This window comes from Lissotriton vulgaris, chromosome 9, assembly GCF_964263255.1.
Source record: "Lissotriton vulgaris chromosome 9, aLisVul1.2, whole genome shotgun sequence".
Lineage (NCBI taxonomy): Eukaryota > Metazoa > Chordata > Amphibia > Caudata > Salamandridae > Lissotriton > Lissotriton vulgaris.
The window spans coordinates 271,153,389-271,172,910 of NC_141697.1; the positions used below are offsets into that span (position 1 = coordinate 271,153,389).

A 19,522-nucleotide genomic window follows, 5' to 3' on the forward strand; every position below is an offset into this window, starting at 1 on the left:
ATTCCTGAATGTGTCACTGTAAATTATATGAATTCATCTCAAACTCACACAGAGTCAAGTTACCAGGAAGCGAGTGATGAGGTTGAAGAATCAGTGATCTTAACACTAATGTTTCTAATTCTTCTACTTCTGATTCCACTGGCAATGGTACTAGAAGGATAACTGTGTTGCCTGTAAAATACAATTATTATTTGTATTAGGTGATACTGTGTATTCTCCTTTTTCACTGTATCGCTTTTGTTTTTACAGCTTGGTTTGAACATTTCTTATCTTATGGTGTATGTATTCTCACTCTCTTGTTTTGTTAAGAAAGGGAGATATATTGGGGCTTTGTATTATTCATATGCAGGTGTTCCTTATGTGCACGTGTCTTCTTACATGTTTACTTTTGGATGTGGATTCTGTTGCCCTGGTTGCTGCTGTTGGTCCATCTGACATCCCAACTTGATGATAGGCCAGGACAGCAGCGTTTCGAGAGGCTCCTGTCTGCTCTTCGTGGGCGTTATTATTGGACAACTCTCGACCACACAAATAAACCTTGGCAAAGCAACATGCGGGTCCGAGTCCTGGAAAGGCAGAGGCATTGCAGCTCAGGAGTGGGTATCTCAGCAGAGCAGTGTGTGGGTCCCAGTACTGGAGCAGTCGCGGCGCTTGGGCTGGTCTGAGAGGCACTAACAGAGCTGTTTGGGACACATTACTTCGCCAGCAAAGGGTGGTGCAAGGAAACAGCAATGTGCGGGTCCTACTCCTTTGACAAGGTCAGGACTGAGGTGGTTCACTTGTTTAGAGTTTTCTAAACATGTTGAAAAATGATTGACCCAACAGGTACAGCCACATCTTACAGCCAGTGGCCCGAAAACTCAAATGTGCACCCTAGCATCATCCTAGTGTCAGAGCTGATTATACTAGTTGAACAGTCAAGTTGTTTCTTCCGCCGAAGGAGGCCGCAGATAGCAGTAGCATGTTTCCACCACAGGAAGAGGCATATCAAGTTGTGTCTTATTTAGGCATCAAACACTCCTCTATGAAAGTCTGCTATTTGAAGGGGGCAGACAAACGCTATATTTTGAAGGAGTGGTTTGATTGCGGCAATTAAGGAATCTGGAATTTAATGAGAAGGAATAACACCACAGGCCTCACACATTCTACCATCTCCAGAGCAGCCGCAGCAGGCAAGAGCAGTGGAGCCAGCTGGGGGGATTTCGAGAGAGGACTACAAGGGGAAATTAAATAAATAATTAATTTTCCCTCTTGGTCGTCTCTCCAAATCCCTCCCCTACCCCCCTTCTCCCTCTTACCTGCAGCGGCTGCTTCAGAGACTCCACTATTTCTGGATGTTCAGCAACACACCTCAAAATTCCTAAAAACTCTATTATGTCGCAGCAGATAGGTTTTTAACCAGCAGTTTGTATTTATTTATTTTATAGGAATAAAAATGCAGTACGGAGGCATGGTATTGCTTTAAACATGGTGCAGTGGACGCCACTGGGAATAGACATGATGTGTTGGAGAGAGGGTGAGACTAGACACAGCAATGCATACCTACTACTTTACAAGTGGTCAGAATTTTAAGGCTGACCTTGAATTCACATGGAACCTGTTGTATGAAGTACACCCAGCACCGACAAAGACCCAACCAATGGAAGCACTGTTAAAAAGCCAGGATGTAAATATCATGTGTGGTCTACCCAGAAGAAAGAGCCACACAATCCTAGGAGGTATTATTAACCAACATGAGAAAATACACCCTGTGAAGGTCCTATCAGAAGCAGCAATTCCTGGAGCTTGGAAGAGTGGCGAGGTGTGACGTTACGACCTAAGATGGAGGCTGCAATCTAAATTCACTCCATGTCATGCTGCTTAAATCCTAAAGAAACCTGTCAGTGCGTTGTATACCACCACTGGTGCAGGCAATGTCAAGTCATCAGAGAAGTCGTATACCCAGTTGATTATCTTCTAGGGACCCAGGGAGGCTCCGCAAACTGATGAGAACACAGATGAGGCTGAATGTCTGAAGTGTCTCCAAAGGCTGCAGGGATACATGATAGGGCTAGCCATTAATATACGGGTAGGTGAGGTACACCTGACCCATGCTGAGAAAGTGGGACCTTAAAGGAGGAGGCACCCAACCAGGCCTGGTCTTACAGCAAGTACAACAAAAGGTGGATCCCTGCAGGCCGAATTCGATCACTGTCTAACAGAGTGGTGAGGCCAGCTGAGGTGCATGAGAGGGGTGGCAGAGTGACCCACACTGAAGGACGACAGTCAGGGTCCCTTGTTTAGTAGTGTGCTTACCGCGTGGCTCATGCTGGGCGAGTCGGGCTTCCCTCCTCCGCTCTCGGCTGGCAGCAACTCAAGCACGCACCCCGATCCGCCGCCAATGCTGCTGGAGGAGCCCGGGAGGAGGCGCGGCTTCTCCCCCTCCCATGGAGTCCCGATGGCTGAGCCTGGCCGCCATACTTCTTGTGGGCCGCCGTCTTCCTTCTTCCCCCGGGCGGCGGGGGGGGGGGGGGGGGGGGGGGGGGGGCACTTCCGGCCGGCCGCGCTAGGATTGGCCGGCCGGCTGAAGAAACCCTCGAGCAGGCCCTGGGTCCTAGTGCCTCCCACAGGGCTCGTGGCTCATGCTGGGCGAGTCGGGCTTCCCTCCTCCGCTCTCGGGGGGCGGGCGGGAGAGGACGAGGGGGGCGGGAAAGGACACGGACGTCGGGAGGGAGGCGGGAAACGTGGGGACGGCGGGAGGAGGGACACAAGGCAGGACAGCAGCAAGCACTCTCGGGGGGGCGGGCGGGAGAGGACGAGGGGGGCGGGAAAGGACACGGACGTCGGGAGGGAGGCGGGAAACGTGGGGACGGCGGGAGGAGGGACACAAGGCAGGACAGCAGCAAGCACGGCCCGGCCGGAGGAGACTCGGGGGCGTTCCCGGCGTCGCGTGACGTCGGCAAAAGCCAAAGAATCTCGGGAACGCCCCCGTGTCTGGTCCGGCATTGATGGACAGGCCCCTCGTCCAATGGCTAGGCTCCATTTATGGAGCTAGCCAATGGGACGGGGGCGTGTTCCAGAGTGCCTTACTGTACTCAATAGATTTCTCTGGAGGAGGAGCCTAACGGCTCCGTCCACCAGCGAAACCTAAAAAGGTGGACAGTCCCTCAAGCGCAACCACAGACCCGAGCCAATTCTCCAAGTAGGCAATCATGTCATCCCCTTCCGTTTTTTCTGGAAGGCCCACCACTTTTATTATTGCGTCTGTTCCGACTTTTGTAGTCCTCCGCTTTCTTCTCCAAGACCACCACACGGTCCATTACGTCCGCCATTTTGGATGTCAAGGCGGCGTGAGCCAGGAGCAGCTCCTGGAGGGCGTCCTCATTAGTCTTCACCTTATCCGCTAATTTCGAGTGATCTGCCCGCAGCAGTCCTAGCCGGTTGCCACCTGCGCGATATCCTGCTGAAGGGCCTCCTTTGATGCTGCTATGGCGTCCAGGATCTTGTCCAACTGTCGCTGGATTCCCGATTCCGGCCCTGCCCCCGCCGCCCCCTGCTCTGCTTTGCTTGTACCATTCATTTCCACCGTCTCGCCTTTCTTGCTTTTAGGCTTCATCGTGTCCATCCAGGCACTCCCCGTGTCCGTGCAGACGTCTGGGATCCCAACTTGTGGGCGATGTTCTGTTCAATGCGTCTGCGGAAGCCCCAGCTAGAGATGGGGGCCCAAACCAGTCCCCGCCGGGCCAAGCTCTAATTGCGGTGCTTGTCCCAGCATGCCATTGATGTCACCAATCACAATGGGAAGCACGGCCGTGTGTATCCTCTGTTCGTGGTACTACCCGCAGACTCAAGTCACACTATACTAGAGGCCCAATCCGGCAACCCAGTGCTACTATGCATTGACCTCTATGTTGGTGCTGGTCGTTGCACGGCCACTCATGAGGCCCGGTATGATCCTGCCTCTGGGCGAGGCAACCAGAGACCGGAGTGCCCCCCCCGCTTCCCCCCCGGCAGCTCAGGAGGTCCATACGCCAGGCAAGGTTCCGTAGCGAGTGCTGCACCGCTCCAGACAGCCAGTTGTGGATGGTGCTGGAGATCTCCTCTCCTCCCTCAACATGCAGCAAAAAGGGGGGCTGATGCCCCCACTGTGCGAACACCGAGCCAACCCCGTAGGGCCAACACATATGCCGCTCTCACCAGCTCAGGTGCATGCAGCGCTGCGCGCCTGGCCCCCGCCTCACCTCCATAGCACAGGGGACATGCGCGCAACACTCCACTCACCCAGGCTCAGTCGGTGATCCCGCATCGGCCACTCCACTTACCTGCGCCGATCGTTGCCTTGTTGCTCTTTGCCGCGATGACCCCAGTGACCTCAAGGCTCCCTCCTCGTCCTCTGCAGGCTCGGTACTCCCGGTGATTCGCACGCCGGCTCCTGTCAGCTCCACCACTAATAGGCACCACGGGCTTCTCCGGGGGCCCAGTCCTGTGCGCCGCGGCACCCCGGTGCACCGTGATGAGAAGCCAGGGGCGCCGCCGCCCAGGATGTGGCTTCTTTGTGCTGAACTTGATCACAGCCCTCGCCCTCTGCTTTTAAATGGCTCAATTAAGAGCTCGGAGCGGTTATGGAGAGTGCTGTGGACATTGCTGTATGGTTTGTTTCAGAGTTTAAGCAGTAGTCTTTGTTCCTGAATGAACGTCCTACCCCATGCATTGTATTTTTGTTGATGAGAAATACAAGTTACACAAAGCTCTGGTGCTTTCCATTTTACTTTACCTTTCCTGGAGTGTGGCGGCGTCTGTATATGGTTTCCTTCGGAGTTCCAGCCGGGTGCGTCTTGTGTCATAAACCGGAATTGCATTGTAGGCAGAAATAGCTTCGAACACTTTCTTGCGGGGCAACGCGGCAGAAAATTGAGAGGGAGAAAGCTGTCAAAACAGCAAAGGTTGTGTTAATAATTACTGTTGCTGAGGTGGATTTCTACAGTGGGGCCAGTACACTTACTTCCAGTTTGGATATATCGAATAGAGGTGGACAGCCTCGAATAAGTGTGATTGCAAGTGTTCAAAGAAACGGATATTTGAAAATATAGCTTACAAATATTTCTTTATGGCAAATACTTTTTGAGGGAAGGGTCCTCAATTGTTTTTATTCGCAAGGAAGCAGCATTACCATGAGGTGTCAGAGCGCTTTACATAAGAACCAGTTGCCATACATAAGGATTTAGGATTACATGCATTACATAAAAGATACAAGCAGAAAAAAATTGCAAATGTACAAGTAGTAAAGTCACACAGGGAAGAGACAAATATAAAAAATTGCAAATGTACAGGTTTTAAAGTCACTCAAGGGGACGCTTACTAATCAAACGGACGTACCTGGCCAAATCAAAGAGGCTCAATAGCGCAGCAGACCTCCAGCCCTCCTCTTCAAGCCCACTTCTCGCCGCACCCGCTCCGCGGGTGCCGCCTCGTCACTGGGCGCTGGAAGCGAAGCAGCAGCTGGGAGGAGTAGCAACACCGGAGAACAGCGGAAAGGCGGTGAGAGGCGCGAGGCACCAGCGGGGCTGCGAGCGTGCGGGGACTTCATTTCCCAGAAGTTCCTGCAAGACCGACGTATAGCTTCCGGTCCGCTCTCCCTGCTGGCCCGCCCCCTGCCCTTTACGCCCCCTACTTAATAACATCTTACTCCCGCAGCGCGGGACGCAGCACGGGCGAAGACTGGGCAAAGACAGGGCCGTTTGAGGCCGTTCGAGGACGGCAGAGGACGGCCCCGGCCCAGTCTCCCAGGACCTCCTTCTCTATGTCACACGCAAGGAAGGCATCTCAGTGACACTCATCCTGCTTTTTAAACACAGACTGACTAACCGTAGGATTCACCGCTAAACCCCTGAGAGGCCCATCTGGAAGCTCCTGACTTAAGCCACATATGACCACAATGCGTCCCAAAACAAGAAGTAACACAAAAAAAGCTACGGCCGTGGCACAAGTGACTGGCCCCATTGATCTCTTCATATCCCGGGTCAACGAAACCATTGACAAGAGTATAATCCTCTTGGAAAAAAGAGTCTCCCTGGACTTAATGCAGGCAAAACGTTCCTCTCTGGGTTCCTTCGCAACCGCAAGTTCCCCTGCTTACCAGGCTGTCAACAACTGCTCTTTACCCTTACCTCAACCTAAGGCCCCTACACTGACTGTCCCGAACGCTGTAGACCTATCCGTGACCCAATCAGACTCCGATCTGTCATACGTTGACCTCGAGGCAACCCCTGATTTAGAAGCATGTCAATCACTAACTGACAAACCAGAACAGAGCGTAGCTAGTCATCCCACTCTACCTGATACACAAATGACTTTAGAACCGTTAGAGGCAACGAAAGACACCTCCACCTCTACCATGGCTGTGCCCAATACTAAGGAAAAAGCCAAAGCAAAAGTCAAGAATCATAACCTGATTTCACCCACCCCCAACTCCGAGGCAGGTATACCCTGCTGGGTGGAAAACATGGTAATAGACCTTAAATCAGACCTCGAAGCCACAATAGCGGCACAAATTAAACCATTAATATCAAAGCTGGACAGACTTACGTCATTAATTAATGCAAAATGTGGTAGTAAGGTAAGCGGGAACGGCCCTGCGCAAACGCACGGGGAAAAAGAAACTCTTCCTAAAAAAACACCTTGCACCAAACATGCAATAGGCACATCGATCAAGCCTAATATTCCACCACCTAGTAAAGCGCCAGTTATACAGCCTCCAACCCAAAAAGCGAGTAAATCAGACGCTCCCCCAGCCACCCCGAGTGCGGCAGGTTCCGCCTCTGCAACCCAGGCAGCCCCGAGAGTGTCTGTAGGTCCAACCAAAACAAAAAACCAACAAACAAAAGGCCCTAATGGGAATACTACTATTCCAGCAGCATCTCCCCTCCCAGACAAACCTCTAGATTCTAGAACGAAGCAGTCTCGCCCCAAAATAATCAACTTCCCGCCGGAAGCTTCCCCCTTCGTGGTGGTCTTAACAGCTGTACCACCATTGAAGGAGGGTATAAGAGAAACTTTTGCAGAGTTAAGGAATAAATATGCCCAGTGGCTCCAACTGCATAAACCCTTACCTGCCTACATCAGGGGTGAGATCTTCTCTGCACGGAGAGGAGACTGGGTGGGCAGGAACACGAAGTCCATAGCGGGTGACGTCATTACCATCAAATTTAGGGAGATAGGGGCAGCACACTACATCTGCAATACACCCAGCAGTGGTCCTGCCACCCAAATAAACCCCCTTCCCCTGTGCTATTTCCTACCAATACCCTCACGACAAAATCTCCCTTGCTCCACTTTTCCGGTAACTAGAGGGTTCATACACCCCTCAGAATACACCACGTACCAATACCAGCAGCCTCCACACACTCCGCGATTCCCACAATTACCACAACATACAACCTTCCAGTGGCAACCACCCCCCCAACTCCCCCAACCCGTACACCATTTTCCTCTTCAGTGGCAACAACCACCCCAACCCACACAACACATCACCCACCAATGGCAGCAACCGTGGCAAGAACGGCCCCCCCACTTCAATCCATTAGGTCCCAATCACCGAGGCAGAGAAAGAGACGAATGGAGAGTACAGGAACAGCGGAGAAACTACAGTGATCCCCCATGTTGGGACGGCTGGAATAGTTTTCCCTTAGCAAATAAGTATAGCGCGTTAGAGTGCGTCGACTGACCATCACAGCTAGAAGAACAACATCCGATTAGCACTGACCCACAGGGGTCATCGGATTCTCCTTTATCCCCTTTAGACCGAGAGATTCCTGGTGAATTACAAACAGCTAAAACCTTTAGGGACAATCCAACATCCTTAACCCTGATCTCCTGGAATATTGCAGGGTTAAGGACAAAAGTGGAGGATGGGACAATTAACCACCACACGCACAGCTATCAAATAATCTGCTTACAGGAGACGTGGTCACAACAAGAACACCACTTACAGGGGTACAAGTCGTACTTCTCCCCCGCGACCCCAGGACAGAAGGGTAGACCAAAGGGAGGATTATGCACCTATCTAGCCAATACAATTCAAAACATCAAAATAAAGGTCATCGAAATGGATCCTAACTTTCAGATCCTTCACCTCTCCCTACCGAAAAAGGAGTCAATAGTCCTTACTAACTTCTACAATAACCTGGACGAATCACAGTTTCAGAGAGTCCTAACTCACCTCCATGAAAAACTAACCACTCTTAGAACGAAACAAGGAGAAAGAGGTCCGGTATCCATAATATGGGTAGGCGATTTCAACCTCCACGCCTGTACCCAACCAAAACAAAAATGCCCTGGCATGGCGACAGAGGAAGGCCTTTCTTTTATCCACTTCTCACACAACAACATAGGCAGTTTTATGAACGACCTTCTATCGGATCTGGACCTCCAAGTAGCAAACACCTTGGACCTCGGAACTAACTTGCTGGCACCGACCTATATAGGAAGAGGTTATAGCACCACGGTCGACTTCATAATAATATCGGCAACCTTAGAATCGAGAGTAAAAAACTTTGAAGTCAAACCGAATTGCCAAAGCGATCACGCAATACTAAAACTGGAAGTAACCACAAATCAACAACAATGCCCTCCCATGACAATAGCCAACGCACTGACCCAGGAAAACATAAGTATGGACAAACTAAATGGGTACTCAATAAAGTGGGGAAAGATAAACCCAGAGGAACTCACTAGAAAGCTGATAAAATCAGTCTACCCCCAAATTAAAATTTGTCTGGACCTATCAACAGAGGACGATGAGCTCCTTAATAACTTTGCCCAAATCATGGATAAATTAAAGGCCCTACTTACAACAAAGCATAAAACTGGACCACCCCGACCAAAAGGTTGGTTCAATCAAGAGTGTACCAAGGCTCACACTAAGCTGAAACTAGCCCTAAACAACGATGAAAGGGAACCTCAAACTATAGCCATCCTAAGAAGTGAATACCACAAAACCAGAAAAAAGAGAAAAGAGGAACTTAAGCAAACACTCTGGAACGAACTCCATAACAGTGCACAAGATAAAAATTCCCAAGCATTCTGGAGAATCATAAGAAGTCCTTTCTTGGCTGATGACACACGCCCAAAAATCGAAGTTGCAATAGACGCCGCAGAATGGGTATCTTATTTCACAAAAATTTTCCAAAAATCATCCTCTGATCAAGAAACGGAAGAGGAAAAAGAAATATCTCCACCATACCCTATAGACATGAACTTCGAAATCTCGGAGATCCTTCTGGCACTAAACTCAACCAAAAAAGGAAAAGCTCCAGGCCCCGATGGTGTCCCGGCTGACTTTTTTAAACATAAAACAGAACTTTGGGCACCGATTCTAACAAGGGTGTGCACTGCAACGGCAAAAAAAGGAATCTTGGAGTCATGGAAAAGGTCCATTATGGTGCCGATATTCAAGAAAGGCAACCGCCAGGACCCTGCTTGCTACCGCCCAATTTCTTTGTTGGACTCACTGGGGAAGATGGCAGGCAGAGTGATCCTAGAAAGACTTCAGGATTGGGCGGAGGAGAGAGGCATATTATCAGACCTACAATTTGGTTTTAGAGAAGGCCTAGGAACCGTGGAACAAGCCCTGAACCTCTCGGTCATTATTGGTAAATATGTGCAAGCTAAAAAAGAAAAATTGTACATGATATACGTGGACTTGTCCGCGGCTTTTGACTGCGTCTCCCACAGTAAACTATGGTCCCTTCTAGCCCAAATGGGGGTAGAGGCGTCACTCTTGAACTTTTTAAGGGAACTTTATTCTAACCCTTCCGCAAGAGTTCGTTTTGGCACAAAAGGGGAACTGACAGCGTCATTTAGAGTGGAGCGTGGGGTCAGACAAGGATGCGTCCTGGCACCCTTCCTTTTCTCCCTCTACACTAACAACTTGGAGGTAGAGCTTTTGAAGGGTGCCCGTGATCTACCGCAGGCTAACCACCGCCCGATCCCCGCTCTGCTCTATGCGGACGACGCTGTCCTCCTGGCACGAACTCCTTGTGAACTCCAAAAATCTTTCAACAGATACTCTCAGTTCATGAGAACCCTAGATCTTCACATTAACGTGAAAAAGACTTTTACGATGAGGGCTGGGGTCGGGAGAAAACATCAAAAAACCATCTTTCTTGATTCCCCAAAAATAGACTCCACAACTGAATATTGTTATCTAGGAGTCACAATAGATAACAAACTCTCCTGGAAAAAGGCAGTGGAAGCCAGGAAACACTGCTTTAAAAGAGCACTAGCTGCACTGGTGACATTTACTCAAAAACTGGGAAAACGCCCGCCCATGGAGCTACTGACTATATATAAAGCCAAATGCCAATCAACAGCCCTATATGGTGCAGGCCTATGGGGTCATACGGACGTTACTTCCCTGCAAATTGCAGAAAATAACTTTTTTAGATTTCTCCTATCAGCCCCAAAGCGAGCTTCGACCTACGCCTGTCACACAGAATTGGGCGTCCCACATATCGAAGATCTTGCGAAAATACAACCACTGCTCCTATGGCGCCGCATCTGGGCCTCAGAAAAGAATGACCTCTCAAAGTCGATATTGGCAGATGCAATGTCCCTGGACTATGCTCTAAAAATTAAATGGCTAGCCTATATCCGGAACTTCCTCATTGACCTCGGAGTAGAAGAATACTACTCGAGTCCAGAGAAAATGGGAGAACTCACAAAAAACTAATTAAAAGCACGAGCCCTGAGCCATCTGGAAAATCTGAGGTTACAAACTGAAGCAGGGAAACAGTCTGTCCAACATGCAATAATGGTCCAATCCACCCCTTCTATTCAGCCATACTTAACACTCAATATTAGTACCTTAAATCGCTACCTCCTGATAAGATTCAGACTAAACATATTCCACAAGCTGGTAGCTTTTCCAACCCCAAACGTTTGGGACACAAATCCGCCTCTTTGTCCCTGTGATGGAAAAGCAATACAAACTACCCTCCACACCATCTTGTTCTGCAAATTTTATCAGGAACACCGCAAAATCTGGTTACTGACCCTTTTAAAAACTTGGGGTCTTAGACAATGTCGACCAGCTATGCTGAGCCTGCAGCTTTTGGACACTGAAGCCACATGCTATCACGTTCTTAATTTTTTGAAATGTATATACAGACATCGAAAAAATCTCTAAAATAACTGTATTGCGTAAATTATTCAATCTCTTTATAACTTTTACGTTATTTGTAAATTGATTGTAACACAGATTTTAAATATGTACCGCTTTTATGGATCTCAAAAAATCCGAATAAAGTTATTATTATTATTAAGTCACTCAAGGAAGAGATACAAATGGATACACTCTAAGAGTCACATAGGAATGGTAGAGAGTACATTCTACTGCGGTGGTTCCCAAAGTGTGCGCCGGTAAAAAAAATGGTGGGGAACCACGGCCAACTACCAATTAGGTCAATGGGGCCACGGGTCAAAAAAGTTTGGGAACCACTGTCCTACGGTGCTCCAATTACTCAGCTCCACTGCAAGCCCCGGTGCTGGACTGCTGCAGCCTCCGGTCTATCGCTCTGTCGCCATTTGCTGACCTCAATGCCGGGTTGGCTCGGGTCCCGGGTCGCCGATCACAGGGCCAGTGCTCGCCAGGTAACAGTTTATCAGCATCGGGGCCAGGCCCCATTTTGTCTGTCTTTGTCCGACCGCTCTGGACACGCAATTCTTTCCTCTGGCCGTGCCGTTGACCCTCTTCGCTCCGCTCCCGAGGCTCCAAGCAGCGGAGCACTTCAGAGACCTGATGCGCTGGGTTTCATACACTGGGGTGGATAATTATCAGGATTTATGCCGGGATCGGGCACAGAGCTCCGGGCTCACGCCGCCTTCCCCATTGGCGTCCCTCTGGTCATGAAGTGATTTCTCTGTGGTAAGTCGACATCTCCTGGGATCCTTAAGATTATGAAATGAAGGTTCAATAGACTGATGCTTCTGTGACTGCTGCGAGTTCCCCAGTAATCTTCTGCCAGTAGCCCCATACTCAGTCCCATCATCACATCTCAGACATTTGGGTGGAGGAGGTACTGTTCTCATTTTGAACAAGCGGCTGTGATAGTAGTACACCCTGATTTCACCTGTTTTTATGCACTCCTTGGTTAACCTACAGTAGTTCTGTGTTTTTTTTGTATAATTTTTGTGGTAGTTATGTGGTTTAGCAAACGTGCTTTATGAATGATAAATACATAAATGTTGGTATAAAAGTGCAACCATCTACATACAGAACCCTTTTATTCACTTATTCTAACTGTTCACATATTGTCTGACCCTTGCTGATCACAAATTGGTTGAGCGATAGACCACCTGTTACGGATCACACTAATAACAGTCCTTTGTTTCTTTTAGACACTCTTTCGACACACTTCTTCCTGTAAACTGGTCATTGATATTGAGAATACAAAGCTGCCTATTAGGTGTCCTTCCTCTAGTAAACTAGATATTGAGAGGGCAAGATCTTCAGTTACACATCTCGTAATCAACAGCATCTTGCTTCTTGTAAGAAGTTATTGATTTAAGAGATCATTTTACAGAGCTCACTATTAACTTTCTTGCTTCTCTTAAGCTGACCACAGTGGGAGACCACCTCTTACGGAACTCACGTTTACCAGGCCGTTGATACTACTGTGTTTTAGCTACAGCAAGAGGCTTATTTTGCAGATTTTCTAATTGACGGGTGCTAGACTGGGGGGGGGGGGGCGCTACAAGGGAAGACTTAATAGATCTCAGTAATAATAACCTCTTTCTCCTTTAAGTTTTTTTTTTATCAATAGTGAGGTAACACCCCTTACAATGCTTCTTACGAATTGGCACTGTTCATGTAGGCTATTTATTGAACACGAAAAATGATATTTTTTACTTGCCTTTGTCGTGCTCTGTTAGCAGAGTTTTTCTATTAGTAAATTACTCTGCAAGACTGATCACAACTATTCTAGAACACCTGCTAACTGAGTCTTACTTCTCCTAGATGGGGCTTCAGACTGCCAGAGCTCCTTGGAGCCGGTGGATTCAGAGGACGTGAGGGGTGTCTTGTGCTGGAGTGCCAAGGATGGAACAGTCCAGGCCCCTGGTACGAAGAATGGTTCTTTCACTGGCCTATCACCTGTGCTAATGATGAAGAATGTATTCTTCAGACAGGTAAGAACGAATCCGTAATTGTGAATTTAGGTTACTTGCACCTCTTTTCCATGTTATATAGTTTTCTCAAAATGCATGTACGATGTGGCTGCAGTGTCAGTTTATATCTCGTGTGACATGTTACTGTACAGCTGAAGAGCCAACACTGTAGTAGTCTCTGCAATAAAATATTCGAAATCTTGTATCACTATAGACATTGGACGTGGAACACCGTCACTCAACTATACAGCAGTTCAAGAACACGAGAATGTTGTTGCTTCCTTTATCAACATTGAAAAGTTGGTCCTTCAATCAATTAGAACGTACGTTTGTAATGTTGAAGGATTGGGTCAGCAAGCCTTGCGGTTGCTGGAGTTAAAACATATAACGCTGTTTTTCCAATATCTTCTGTTATAAAGGTATGACCTGCGTGTACTCATGAGCCTTATAGATTGGAACCATTCACATTACGGCTTTAGCTGGGAATGCTCACTTTTTAGGAATGTAAATAGAGCGAGTGAAGAATAACATTAAACTCCATTTTCGTTCAACTCTCCTTGATTGGATTCTTTGGTTACTTTTCTACGTGAGTGTTATGGTTTCACGTAATGCATCTGATCACGGTGAACAGGTGGTTGGTTACTTTCACATCGTACTCCAAAGCATCCTGATTGATTGGTTTGGTTAATTTATCTCGTGGTTAAAGTTTGCTGATATCAGCACTTGCTTTACACATGATCTGTTGACGGACGTAACGTTTTGGAGCTCCTAGAGTTTGTTAACCTAACAAAACATCTTTCTGTATGATGGGTCTCCGCTTGCTTTTTTTATGTTGCATAGTATATGCATCACTTTCTTACTTTTTCTTTGAGTGCATCGTTTTATTTATAAGAATGTGCTAAATAGTGAATGTTTTTCCACTGTTTCTTTAATTTGTTTCCAGTTCCCCCTGAAGAAGGGATCATCAGATTCTAAAATGCATTGGGCGTGTTTTATATAAAGAACTTCTTTGGATTTCTAGATCGCTCTTAATATTTAAGCATTTTATGCCATATTGTATTTTCTTGAAATTCTGGGAAATAATTGTGATTAACAATAAAAAGTATATATTGGTTACTTTGACCAATACCATAAAGGATGTAAAAGTTTGTTTTGTTTAACTAGTAATCAAAAGCTGTGATAAATTCAAAGGTCTATCCACACCACTTGGAGCATAACCATCCCTATAGACATCATCAGCCTCAGAAGGGCGTGGTGCAGGTACCAAGGGCTTTGGTTCATGACTTGCAGAGCATATTGCAGGGCTATTACAAGAGGTTTCCGGAATCCTCTGAGGCTACATCACCAACACAACCAATTCAGTCTCCATCTCTTGGATTTCCCTCCTGATGATATGGGAGGTTTTCATACTCAAATGATGCTAATGGAGAGAGCAGCTAAACAATTTGGTTCACTAATGCCAATAAAGCAATTGGATTGTTTTCCGTATGACTTTAAGGAGCCAGCTAGAAAATCCATTAGAGCTTTCCCGGTTGTAGATTTTATCTTGGCTGAAGTTGAGAAATTATACCTGGATTGGATAAGAAATATTAGCCAACAGGAAATTCACCAACTTGTTTGATGGGACATCCTAAGCCAGAGTCTATCATAACACAGGCATTGCAGCACCACTCCAAGAATCCCTCTACGGCCATCTCAATCCCACCTGATCGGGAGAATAGGCGTTTCGGTAACATAAAGAGTTTTCCCACTAAGCCAGCTACTACAGTTAGAGCAACCAATTCTTCAGAGCCAAGGAAGATTCTGCAGAAAGGTGAAATAACCTTTTTAGAAATGGATTGTGCAATGGATATCGCGTCCACAGGCTTTCGACAATTGGTAGGTGTTGCTGTGCTCCACAGACAAGGATGGTTAAAAGGTACCTACTTCCTTCAGGCCTGAAGCCTAAAGTAAGATCTTAGATATGACTTTTGATGGAGAGGCACTATTCAGCTAACACATTGAGAAAGCTCTGCAATCCGTACATTTGGACACAGACATAGCATAATCCCTTGGTAATCTGCAAATGAGGCGCGTGCCCTTCCAAGGAGCAAGAGGCAGAGGCGTATTCCCTACAAAGGAGGATATTAGCTTTATAGCTGACAACAATGCAACCCTTTCAGCAGTAATACAGGCTCCGGTATCCTCCACAGCAATACTGACCACTACCATCTGTGTCTTTTAACAAGCAAACAGCAAGGAGGAAGCAAACTTCCCAAGGAAGAGTCCCATGTAGATAAGTGACAAAACAAAGTTGCTAGTTTCAGAAGCAATTTGTGCCCTAATAACACGCTATTTTGAGCATTGGAAATTAATAACTAACATGTGGGTTGTAGACCTAATCTCCTGTGGCCATACCTTGTAATTGACAAAAAGACCACCTCAGACACCTCTGGCAGGGTCAATCCCACCTCTCCCAACAACTACAATTGGAAATCTTTACCATACTCAGGAAAGTTGTGATAGAAAGAGTACCCCACTACCAGAAAGGAATGAGGTTGTATTCCTGCTTTTTAATGAAGAAAAAGACTGGGTAATTGAGACCCATTTTGGACCTGCAGAGGTTAAACAAATTCCTAAGGAAACCATTATTTCATATGGTTACTCTCCAAGACTTGTGTAAACTAAGACTCTGGCTAAGGCCCACATGGTGTTTTTTCCCACCGACTGGTGATGTGTGAACTTGGCTCAGTGCACCAATGATGAATATGAAAGACAGGCTATTGTGCCCCCGCAGAGCACTACACCATATATTCTGGAAATGGAGGTATCACTTTTGAGTCACTATCAATCCCTACGAGGTGATCAGGGGCACAGTGGTAACAATAACAAACCTATTTCGTTATTCACAGTATCGCACACCCACAGCACTAAGAATGACCACTTTAAAGTAAAATATTTTTTACTACAGGAACAACCTTTTTGTCAGTACATCTAAAACGACACCAAATATTATAAAAATAACAAGAAGGTACGTTATAAAGAACTAGAATAAAATGAAAATTTCTGACATGTTTAAAATGTTCTCTAGAACCTTACTTCTGATGGATACATCTGCCAGTGGATTCCTCACATTGTGAATATCCCCCTGCGTCAGCAACATTCGGAGATTCTTTTGTAGCTCCTCACGCCGACGTGGATAACGTCACAGAAGCACGGCATCGCGCGTGGCTCCGCTGACGTCACTGACTCCATAATGGGACTCCGTTGGCGTGATGACATCAGTTCCCATTGTTCCGCGTTGTCGCTGCTAACGGTTTTTCTAGGGATCCTCAGTAGCTCGTGGGTAACTCTGTTACTGTTGATCGTTTCTAGTGCTTTCTTGTTTCTTTGTTTCCTGTTGAGATGCCTTAGGTTCAAGCCGTGCGGAGAGTGCGGGAAGATGATGTCCATAACTGATCCGCACGAAGACTGCATATGGTGCCTTTCTTCTGGCCATGATGTTCAAGGGTGTCCATGCTGTAAGAAGATGAACCCCAAGGCGCTGCAAGAAAGAGAGGCAAACCTTTTTTTGTGGCGAAGATGAAAGGCAAGAAAGACAGGAAGAGTTTGAAGTCCCGCTCGTGGCGGTCGAGGTCGCGTTCGGGGCATGCTTCTCGATCCAAGAAGAAGCACAAGAGGAAGCACGGGTCTTGGCGTCATTCCGAGAGGGAGTCGGATCCGAAGTCGAAGTCTCTAGGTCGTCGACATCGGAAGGATTATGTGTCTCCTTCACCTGTTGTACTGGATCCGGAAGGTGAGCTCTCGCCTGTGGAGTCACCGGAGCATTCTCTGGCTCCGGCATCGAATCCTTCTCCCCCGCTGACACACTCTCCACCTCGAGAGGAGGAAGAGGCTCCATTGCCAGAAGGTTCTGCGACTCCGGAGCATCAGCCAGAGGTTCTGGCTGACACAGTTACTGCACCTCGACAGGAGCAGCCTGTGGGTCAGTACCCTCCATTTCCAGGCCCGGGATAGGACCCTAAGCATTATTTGAATGCAATTTATGGTGTCTTCTAGAGAGCCATGTACCCCTCTGGAGCACCGGCTGGTCCCATGGGTTCGATGCCTTTAATCTGGGCGTCCCTCAGGCATATGCACCAGTGCCGTTTATGCCTTTTACAGCGAAGCTGGCTCCGGCTTGGCATTTTCCGGCTCCGAAGTCATCGACGCCAGTTCCATCTTAATCGGCTCCGGTCCGACCTTGTGCGCCCCAAACTGATCCTTCGGCACCGGCTCTGCTGACCCAGAGGATGAGGTCTAGGCGGGAGGCTCAAAGGCTTTTGAAAGAGCGGAGATATAGAGCAGAAGAGGTGGTAGAAGGAGAGCTACAAGACTGATGACTTCTTTGATGACCTTAAGGAAGCTAGTGGTTATCTCCAGAGTGGAGATTTCCTCAGCCCCTGACGTCCCCTCGAAGGATGTAGCACCATATCATATGGTTATTAGAAGGGCAGCTGAACTTTTGGATTTGAATCTGCGGAGTTTGTCGAACATTTTGACCGAGGTACTCATTTTCCCTCTTCAGTGGTGGAACCAATGCTGCCTTTTAATGAGGCAATTACAGAGCCTGTCCTAGAAGTGTGGAAATAGCCCTTTTCATAACCTGCTGTATCAAGGGCTGTTGCTAGGAGATATAGGGTGGCTCCTGGGGATCCGGACTTCCTCTCAACACACCCGTCTCCGTAGAGTTTAGTTGTTCAGGCAGCCTGTTCCAAGACAGCAATTGGAGCTTTTCCACAGGTACCTGGTGACAAGGAGTCTAAGAAGTTAGACCAATCAGCTAAGGTTTTCTCTTCGGCTAGCATGGCTCTCAAGTCCACAAATGCCACATGCCTTTTAGGACTCTATATACATGCTTTGATGGACTCTGCAAAACAGTTGGTACCAACGTTACCTGAGGAGTACAGGCGGAACTTCAATGAGGTTCTTGAGGATACTCAGGCTGCTGCTCGCCAGGTGATCCAGAGCGGTTTGGATACAGCTGACTCTGTGGCAAGGGTCATGGGATCATCTGTTGTCACCAGGGGGGCTGCTTGGTTAAAGTTTTCTGAACTTTCTCCTGATGTACAGGCTACTTTAATAGACCTTCAATTTGATGGTTCCGGCCTGTTTGGAAGAAAGTCGGATGCTGCCTTGGAAAGTTTTAAGGACAGTAAGGCGACGGCTAGGTCTTTGGGCCTTCAGAACAGAGGTTCATCGGGTAAGAGATACAGAGGATTTGGTAGATCTTCTTTTCGCTCTTACAAGCAACAGCAGCAGAATTCTCTGTACAAATCGTACAGAGGTAGAAAAAGAGGCCTCGAGTCTTCAACAAGGTGATGGCTGTGGTGGCAGCACATCTCAGAAGATCAGGGATACCAGTATTCCCTTATCTGGACGATTGGCTGATCAAAGCGGAATCTCCCGAGAAGGTGCTCCATCATCTGCAAGTTACAACTCAGGTGCTATACAGATTAGGCTTTTCAATAAATGTGCCCAAATCTCACCTGGTGCCCTCTCAACGCAACCTGTTCATAGGTGCGGTACTGGATACCACTGTGTCGGGCATTCCCTCCTCTGCAAAGGATTCGCGACATACAGGATATGATTCCTTTATTTTACAATGGAGCGATCGTTCCAGTCCTGAAGGTCCTTCGTCTGCTCGGTCTGATGGCTTCTTGCATTCTGCTGGTCAATCATGCACGCTGGCACATGAGGGCACTCCAGTGGTGCCTCCACAGGCAGTGCTATCAGCAAAACAGAGATCTCAGGGAGTCCATCAGGATCTCCAGAGAAGCTGCAGCAGATCTGTCTTGGTGGAACATGGAAAGCAATCTGACTCAAGGGAAGCTGTTCCACTTACCTCCATCGGTGGCCACGGTGATAATGGATGCATCCCCCGTAGGGTGGGGTTCTCATCTGGGGGATCTGGAGATCGAGGGTCTTTGGTCTCCAGAGGAAAAGGTTGCTTCACATCAGTTATGGGCGATATGCTTGGTGCTCAAGGCCTTCCTCCCTTCCCTTTGCGGTCAGTCGGTTCAGGTCCTGACGGGCAACACTACCGCATTGTGGTATGCCAACAAGCAGGGAGGAGTGGGGTCGCAATGTCTCTGCAGAGAGGCTCTGCGACTCTGGTCCTTGGTCTGATGGCAAATCATCTGGCCGGAGTTCTGAACGTGCGTGCAGACAGTCTGTCGGCAGTTCTCGGCCGACCACGAGTGGAGGTTTCATCCGGAGGTGGTTTGTCACGTCTTTCGGACGTGGGAAACTCCTCAGGTGGACCTGTTCGCCACTCAGAGCGCTCACTGCCCATCATTCTGCAGTCTCAAGTATCCGAAACCGGGAGCTCTGGGGGGCGCGTTTCAGTGAGTTGGGATTT

At 47.9% G+C, this 19,522-nt stretch overlaps 1 protein-coding gene across 2 annotated transcripts in view; it reads left to right on the forward strand.

Moving 5' to 3' along the window:
* CIPC (CLOCK interacting pacemaker) overlaps nucleotides 1–19,522 on the forward strand; it is a 76,663-nt gene that overhangs the window by 45,798 nt on the left and 11,343 nt on the right. For both annotated transcript variants that reach the window (XM_086937541.1, XM_086937542.1), the window contains exon 3: nucleotides 12,995–13,164. In XM_086937541.1, coding sequence (XP_086793667.1) covers nucleotides 12,995–13,164 — 170 coding nt within the window. The remainder of the gene's footprint in view (nucleotides 1–12,994; nucleotides 13,165–19,522) is intronic.